Here is an 8849-nt window from a genome sequence, read left to right as displayed (position 1 = left end):
TATTATTGAATAGATAAGATGATAATTATGATTTAGTTAAAACGCATAGGCTAACGTGCTCAAATAAATCAAATTATACTCTAACATGACTAATATTATTTGATAATATCCGTGCATCGCACGAGTTCTAATACTAATATATAATAAAAGGTTGAGCTACAACTCTATAGGAGACAAAGAAAAGCATGGAGCACTAATTCCATTATCTTAATTATTTAACCATTTGAATCTAGTACTTTTAACCTGAAGTATAAATTTAATATAAAAATTTATTAAAATTATGATAAAATAATAAATAAAAATTCATAACTTTAAAAATATAATTAATTTAAATCTTGAATCTTTCATCTCTCTTCTCATCAACCATTAAACAAGTGATTATCCTAACTTAATCTTGGCCCCAGTGTCAATTAAGTGGACGATCGTAATGACAGCAAAAGCATGCTGTCATCCTCAAACCCCCATTTCTCTTGGCCAAGTGGCAGAATTTTATTGGTTGAACTACATTCCAGGCTGGAGCCAGATCGCTTTGAAGGCGTTGGCTCAGACGCAGAGACCCATTTACTACTCACCGCTCTTTTTAAATTTTGGCCCGCCCTATCAATTGGCTCGCCAAGTGGGGTCCATTTCTGTGTGGGACCCATTGCTGAAAGACCAAAAGTCGAAAACTGAAAAAGGATTAATGTGAAAAGGAAAAGGCTAAAGAGAAACTACTGTGAGCTTTACAGCTAGCGCTGGTTGGACCAACGACCGCCACGTGTAAAATTCAGGTTGCAAGATTTTAGCGCTTAGTCAACGACCATCGTTTCATGCCGAGTTTTTATGAATTCCTCGCCGAGTTGGAGCGTTGACTCAGTTGTAAAGTCTTCTCTTATCCTTACTTTTGTCCTTTCCCCTCATTTTTTTTTTTTGGTTTCCAACCGACGTTAGATATTCGTATTGTTAACAAAGTAAATTTTTCTCATTTTAATTTTTTCCATTTGGAATTTGAGTTCTTTATTTAATAACTTGCTAATAATATGTAGATATCATTGCAAATTGCAATCATCATTGGCAGAAAAAAACCTTCTTTTGTAAGCATTTGATTGGAGAGATTTTAGCTTCTAGTTGATTTTTGGGTTCCGAAATCTTTAATCATTCACAAAATAGAAATTGAAGAATAAATCCATGAAAATGAGGTGGTCCTAACACAAAGAGTTTTGCCAATTGTGGTATATATTTGTTTAGTTAATTAATAATGCAATCTTTAGATGATATGAAAATGACTTTAGAGGCTATTATCTAAATTAGGCCCTACACTCCCAAACAACACGTAGAAAAGTTGAATTAGGGCTCGTCTTAGCATTAATTTCCTCAATTTTCATTGATTGAATTTGGTGAAAAAGAAAAACATTACTATAATAATCATCTTTTAACTTTTAAATTAGCTAGCACAAAAATATAAGAAAATACTATTATTAAAGATGGGTATCAAAATTAGGGCAGAGAGATGGCTGATAAAAAATGTATATAAGTTATCTATAAATTAAAGATGGATTTCATTAATCAATATTTTTAAATTTAACAGTGTACATTTTTTACTTTTAAAATCTTTTCGATCTTAAAGACGTAAATTATGGCAATATCTTAAGTGCGAATGTGTAATGACCTTAAGCATGCATGATAAGAAAACATGGAATCATGACTTAATATAGCATCTCAATTTTTTTTTATTTAAATAAAGGTTTATAACTACTTTTTTAGATACCAAACCAAAAAGAGAATTAAGGAAAAGGAAGAAGTTGATCTTTTTGTTGTTCATTTTTTCATACGTTGTTCGGTATCTATTTAGATTTGATTAATTCGGATTCACCCCAACCTATTAAAGAGGAAGATATTTATTACTAAAAAAAATTTCTATTCCCACGATTCGAACCAGAAACTTCTAACGGAAGAGTTTGATCTTGAAATAAAACTACTTTCTCCGTTCATTTTTAGTTGTCCACTTTTGACTTTGCACTCTCTTTAAGAAGATTACTGAAGTATGTATTTTACAATTTTATTCATAATAATGATAGCATTTTCAAAAATCTTATGAAATGATATGGGAAATGAGTAGTTAATGATAATGGTAAAACATGAATTTTTTTTTTTTATGTTTTTCTTAATTTAATATAGTATATAAGTAAAAGTAAAAATATTTTTTTTAATATAGTAAATAAGTAAAAAAATAACTATGAAATGAAAAAAAATAAGAGGGAGGTCGTGGTATTATTTATGTGTATAACATGACACTTGACCTGTCTTACTATTCGGCTTTAAACATTTCATGAAACTACGGGCAGACTCCAACTTCCTCTTTCCTTTATCTGTTGTCTTGTTTCTTCTGTTCACAACAAAGAATTACTAGTAGTATATGATTTTGCATACACACAGAAAGAACAAAAATTTACGTATTGGACAACCCAAAAAAAAAAAAGGAAGAGAAAAACAGCGTCACTGTTCCAAGTCTTAAACGACTCGAGAATTGGACTTATGGGTTGACAAGCTTCTCTTACACGGCAGGGTAGACTTTTCTCTCCTCCCACAAAAGAAGAAGAAGAAGAAAATGAAGAAGGGTATTGATAATATTACAAGTAGAGCAATACTTTGCGTTAACGTAAAGATCTACATAAATTTCTTACACCCCATTTCTTGCTAGGTTCGTATATCTCATTCCTTTGACTCATTTCTCTAATTTCCATCTTTGGTTTTTTAATATATGAGCAAAGTATATGAAATGGGTATATATATTTTTTTCACAATTTGTTTTGCTGCTGTTAAGCTTTCTTAACTGTGGAAAAAAAAGGTATGTCTTGTTAATGAAGCCATTGTTATTTAACTTGCTGAGTTTCAGTTTCATGATCTGGTTGCTAGTGTTTACTCGAGTGAAATTTAATTGAATTATGTGGCTATATTTGTGTGTGTGTGTTTAGCTCATTTTAATCCTTGTAGGGAGTACTAAACTTGAATTATCATTCAACGAGCTCGATAATTAGGTGCAATTGATCTTTTTTATGTTTAACTAAATAATACTCCGCCTTTATAATTCTCTTGTTTCTTGATAGTTGGTTTTATATCTTCTTTCTTCTTAATTACGAAAAAAGGTATAATGAAAAGTAGCTTTTGCTGGTATAGATGTGAGTAATTAACCATCTAAGGAGTAGGGAGTATATATTAAGCCTTAAATCAATTTCTTTCTCCTCTTTTCTTTCCCTTCAATAATTGGGTTTGTTTCCTTTTCAATTTCATTCTTAGTATACTTGAATATTAGTGGTTTAGCAGACAAAGGTTTTGACCTTTGATACTGTTGTGTAGTTTTATTATCTGCACATCGGAATTTGGAGTATACGACAGGCGTTAATTAGATTAACCAAAATGAACTCTGAGATGGTAAATTGTTTTAGCAATGGAATTAAAACGGACTAAAATTATTTATCAAATTGATGTTTAAACATGCTTCTCTTAATCCATCGTCTTTCTTGTGTTTGCTGTCCCTTTTAGGAAAAGGGTAACCATGTTGGTAATTGCTATATCGTTCCTCTGCAATCTCAAGAATCTCTAACTTGCTATTATCTGTGCCCTCGTTTTATATTGTTAAATACGGGCTGATTTTGGTTACGACTACAAGCATTCTACAGACATGGAACATTGCTTTTGGCTAAATCCTTGATCAGCACTTCAATAACTCCATATTCCTTTCATTTTTACCACATACTTGATAAATAATTAGCATGTAACTTGAGTGGTTGTTCCAAAATATCTTTGACAACCCTCAATGTTAGAACTGAAATTATGCAAAAGGAAAAAAAGAAGATAAAATGTCCCAATTATTAATTGTACAAGCTTGCTTTTTCTCTGGCATCTCATAACACAAAACCTATTACTACATGTTAATCGTTTAAGTGACAAACTGCATACTGGATCATTCCAGAAACTTAAATTCTTAATGCAAACTTTGCTATGATTTTGTTGAATAGCATAGGAAAACACAGCCAATATGAAGCAATTACTAGATACATAGCACAACAAATCTTCTACAAAATGCATCATTTTCTGTCAAAGACCCCTAGTCATTCTTCTCCTTGATATTTAGGCTAAAGCTGAATAGGGTGTTGATTTCTTTCAAGTTTGTTGATAAACTTTTTTCTGTTTTAATCTTGCTCTAGTTTCATGAGAATGAGCGCTTTTCTGGATGCATAACGGTTACCCTTTGTTCTACATTTTACCTATTTATGGAAATCAGACTGTTACCTTCTACATTTTCTGGATACTTTCAAGATCTTTCCCTACACTTTAATAATGAAAGATTAGCTACTTCTATTGAATCTTCTGTTGGTGGTGTTAATTGGTCCAAGTTATGGACTGTATTACTCTGATTTTTTTGTTCTTATAGGAACAACTAAGTTCCATATGTCACTTCTTAGATATTTTCTTCCAATCCCAGAAAAGGCAATTTGAAATATGAATCAACAATTTTTAAAATTGAATTATTGTGAGTTGTCTCGGTCTCTACCTTCATAAGGTAGGGGTAAGGTCTGCGTACACACTACCCTCCCCATACCCCACTTGTGGGATTTCACCTGGTTTGTTGTTGTTGTTGTTGTGAGCGTCTCGGTGATTATTTTGAACAGTAACACAATCATAATATCTATAATTTATATTTGCTAAGAAAAAGAGTAGCAAGCAAAAGAATGATCCAAGTCATTTCATTTGTCTGAAAGTGTTTCATAGTAATATTTGACGCACTATTGTGTACTTTGCATATATTTCTTGTTCACATTCAAGTAGTCTTACAGTTTTGGTTGCTGCTAAACAGGAGTGAGATGAGTAGTCAAATGAACACTAAAGTTCGGTTGGTTAGATGTCCCAAATGCCAATTGGTTCTTCCGGAGTTAGCAGAGGTTCCTGTCTACAAGTGTGGGGGATGTGGCACAATTCTCCAAGGTAATTTTTCTTTTCAATTTTATATACAATTTTATTTGTTAATGGCAGTCTGGTGCACAAAGCTCTCGTTATGTGCTGGGTCCAAGGAAGTGTTAGACCACATTGGGCCAATTGTGCGCAACCTTAGCTTGCTTTTCTATAATAGGCTGTTTCCATGACTTGAACCTGTGACCTCCGATTCACATGGCGACAACTTACATTGCGCCAAGGTTCCCATTCTATGTTAATACATATAGTGTCAAAAAATAAAGAAAGACAAACCAACAAAAAGATCTAGTGCCGCATATTCACCCAGCTCTTCTTTTCCTTTTCCTTTTTCTTAAGGGAGGATGTGTTAGGTTCGCGTTAGGCTTGTTAAAGGATATGGATTAAGCTCTTACTCTTACAGCTTTACTTTCCAATTTTGTGCTAAAGAATAATTTTTTGTTCAATAAAAACATATGAAAACAATTCCGTTTGTGGTGGAGATCCTTTGCATTTGAGAGTAGAGATTTATGGGTGATCCATTACGCCAATAGAATTAAATAACTAAATTTTACATGAGTGATTGATTCTCAAAGAAGACGAGTGATTATGGTGTAAGTTGAAATGACTTGCTCACAAATTTTATCTTGGATGCAGCTAAGAATAGGAAAAGAGCTCCAATAAAGAACAACGGACTTGATCAGAAGGAAATAAGCAGCTCAAGTGAAGAAGCTTCTCCTCCTTCGAATGGAGATGCTTCACTGAACGAGTTGAAGCAATCCGATCAAGGGGGTGCTGAAGACTGTAACAAGGATCTACCTCGACAGATAAATTTCCCCGATGAGCTTCCAGGCTCTTCTGGGCTTACCTGTCTTGAGAATGAAGATCCTTTATCCAAATCTGAAGAACATAAAAGAGATGAACACAGTTGTGCTTTGGACGAAAAGACAGAACGATATGAACATCAAAAGGAGTTCTCAGGAGGAGAAAACTTCTCCAATAGACTTTCTAGCTCAGATCAACTTACTTGTCATGAATCGGGAAGTTCAGTCATTGGAGCCAAAGAAGACGCAGAAGTTTCAGCCAATGAAGAGAGAGAGCAACTGGAGCTGGAAAAAGACACTGGATGTCCAACACTTGAAACCAAACAAGACGCGAAAGGTTTAGCCCTTGAAGCGGTGGAACAACTGGAACTGGATGAACACAACTTCCTTGTGGATCACTGCACCATAAATGATCAAAATGAAAGTGGAGTTAACCAAAAGAGGTTTAACTCCCTGAGTTCTACTTACTTTGAATGTATCAACCACAGAGATGAATTAGCCCGTGATGGCATTGAGAAGCAGTTATCTGTAGGCTCTGACATGTACCAAAGTGTTTTGAATGAAAGCATCATAACAGACACTTTGATGTCTACTGATCGTGAGCAGTTTGAGCAATTTCAAAAAGAGATTCCCTCAGGTTTTGACCGTATAAGCTCTATGGATACGTTAGAAAACTCTGAGCCTCCTGTTAATCTCAGAAATATGATCAAATCTCCAACACACAGAAGTTACTATGCTTACGATGGCAGTGCATCTTCATGTGATGGGGATGATCATTTACCTAATCAGTTCCATCAGCAACCTGAAAGAAGGTTTAGCTCTAGTGAGTTTCATTTGGATACTAGATGCCGAGTAAACAACACAATGAGCAGCGAGTCAAAGATAGTACAGAACGCAATGAACTTTTCCACAGCATTACCAGGAAGGAGACATCACGCTACAGAAGGTAGCAACTGGAGTCATGACAAATGGCTTCCATCTAGGAAATATGGTCAGGCCTCCGGAAGTAGGATGACATTGGACAAGGATGAGCAAACCACAACATTTCCGTTTATATCCGGTTCTCACACAGGACATAAGCATGGAAACCCTTCAAATTATCGGAATAGCGTGGCCCACAATTCTAGTCTTCATCCATCCAGAATTCCCTCAAATTCAGAACCAGACAAAATAGAATTGTTGAGAATGGTGTATGAACTTGAACATCAATTGCGCCAGACACGCATTACTAAAAGTATGGCCAACAGACGGTTTTCTGCAGAGGTTATGAGGGATGAAGAATATACCCCCATATACTATGATCAGTTTTTGGCAGATGGTGAAGTAAGTGCTGATTTGAACTATTCGAGATATCCTGTAAGATGCAGTCATGGAAAAGGCTGGACGCAACAACGTAAAAGCTCAAGAATACCTTTTTCTGCAGAGGCTGCACATTACAGGCACCAAGCTGATTGCCTGTATTTACACGGCTCCCCTCAGGTCCGGCATAGCTCAGAACAGTTGCATCCTTCAGTTTGCTATAACAAAGGTCGTCGGGTTGCCTATTCCAGCTGTAACTGTTGCAATCACCTCCAGTCTGGTTCTTCAAGTCCTCAACGTTACTCAAGCTCTGAGTATTCCCGATGGGACCAAGAGACGAAATCTGATGATAGGAGGCACAAAGATCACGAGATGAAGAAACTATACCTGCGAGAAAAATACTCAAAGATGCGTCATGTCCGACCAGTAGCCGGTGGAGCACCAATAATTGCTTGTTACTATTGCAGCGAACTCCTACAGCTGCCTGCGGACTTTCTTTTTTCCAAAAGGAGATGTCATCAGCTTAGATGCAATTCTTGTAGAAAGGTTTTGAAGTTTTCTCTCCAAAACCAAACACATGTAGTCCCATTCTATGCAGAGGCTTTAGCTCCTCCACCAAGTGAGGTTGATGACAACACTGATGCCATTGATCAACAGAATCTGGCATCTGCATATCATCTTAATTCTTGTCCCCATACTGATCCGATATCGTGTTCTGATGATTTGGGACCGTCTTTCTGCAGAAGTTGCTCTACTGAAGGGGAGTCTTCATTACCTCCAATTCAACCTCTTGTAAGGAAATCTTTCAACAGAGAGATATCCGCTAGCAGTTCAGATAGAAAAATGAAATCTGTTCTGAGGGAACCTCACAGGGAATCACCAGGGCGTTCGGCTAAGATGTCTAAGTGGGGAAAAGGAATTTCAGAAATTGAGGAAGTTCAACCATCTGGAGGCTCTCCTCTTCATCGACTTATGGGTTATTCTTCGCCAAGTGAGGTCATACATTGGTGACTGGCTCAACTTTCAGGAAATGAACCAAGAATCATAAAGAAAGATGCAGTTCATTAGGCAACAAAGTGCAAAAGATCCAGCAATTTTTGTTAGATACTTAAACGTGAAGGGGTTTTCTTGGAACAGGTTTCTTGGTGGTAAAGATATAGCTACAGAAGATGTTGAAACACAAACAATATACCATTTAGGCTCATCAATGTGAATATCCTGAGCAAGGAGATGTCCTATATCATTTTCTCTTCTTTTTTTTTCACTTTCCACATTATGTACAGGTGAATCAAAGTGGCAGCTTGTAGGTTATATAGCAATTTGAGGTGTTCATGATAGAAGAGTCGGGTACTTTTGGATTTCCAGTTATTTGTGTGATGATAATGGATACGTGTTTAGAATAAAGAACATATTCCTTAGTCTTTTTTATTTAGTTCTTTTATCTTTAAGATTGCTTGATGTTATTCTTCTCCACTCCTCGCCTTATTCTTTTTTAACTACAAAATGAGCTTGCACAGACTTGCTGGTTTGGCGCTTTCATCCTCTCTTTCAGCACACCAAGACTTGCTGTTTGGATGTGAATTAGTTGGTTGCAGTTTGTCTCGTCTGTAATTAATGTCCTTGTTGCAAAGAAGCCGAAGGGACTTAATATAGAATAACTGACAACCGTTAACTGTCCGTTGAAAAGGTTAAAATGTTTAAAGTTGATCAGTAACAGTAGTGTCTCAAGTAATAGGCTTCTGTCATCCCCAAATAGAGGGTCTATGTCAACCAGTAGTTTACACCATGCTATGATAG

The 8849-nt window shown here is 35.8% G+C and overlaps 1 protein-coding gene across 3 annotated transcripts; it reads left to right on the top strand.

Moving 5' to 3' along the window:
- The first annotated feature begins 2290 nt into the window (after nt 1-2290).
- LOC104085099 (protein ENHANCED DISEASE RESISTANCE 4) lies at nt 2291-8500 on the top strand. Of its 3 annotated transcripts, none has more exons than XM_009589055.4 (3): nt 2291-2680; nt 4838-4965; nt 5587-8500. In XM_009589055.4, exons 2-3 carry the CDS (start codon nt 4845-4847, stop codon nt 8061-8063), a joined length of 2598 nt encoding a protein of 865 aa, XP_009587350.1. In that variant the 5' UTR covers nt 2291-2680; nt 4838-4844; the 3' UTR covers nt 8064-8500. The 3 variants fall into 3 exon arrangements, with proteins under 3 accessions (XP_009587350.1, XP_009587349.1, XP_009587348.1); XM_009589054.4 differs by having other exon boundaries at nt 4818-4965; XM_009589053.4 differs by lacking the exon at nt 2291-2680 and adding an exon at nt 2732-2827.
- Nucleotides 8501-8849: the final 349 nt, after the last annotated feature.

The sequence above is a fragment of the Nicotiana tomentosiformis genome, chromosome 3, assembly GCF_000390325.3.
Source record: "Nicotiana tomentosiformis chromosome 3, ASM39032v3, whole genome shotgun sequence".
Taxonomy (NCBI): Eukaryota; Viridiplantae; Streptophyta; class Magnoliopsida; order Solanales; family Solanaceae; genus Nicotiana; species Nicotiana tomentosiformis.
The sequence above is the reverse complement of the archived record's forward strand: the minus strand, read 5'-3'. Positions and strand labels throughout refer to the sequence as shown.

Coding starts and splice junctions, on each gene's coding strand:
- LOC104085099 (XM_009589053.4), top strand. CDS start 2,754: ATGAAATGGGTATATATATTTTTTTCACAATTTGTTTTGCTGCTGTTA. Junction 2,828..4,837: donor CTTAACTGTGGAAAAAAAAG/GTATGTCTTGTT, acceptor GCTGCTAAACAG/GAGTGAGATGAGTAGTCAAA. Junction 4,966..5,586: donor ATGTGGCACAATTCTCCAAG/GTAATTTTTCTT, acceptor TCTTGGATGCAG/CTAAGAATAGGAAAAGAGCT.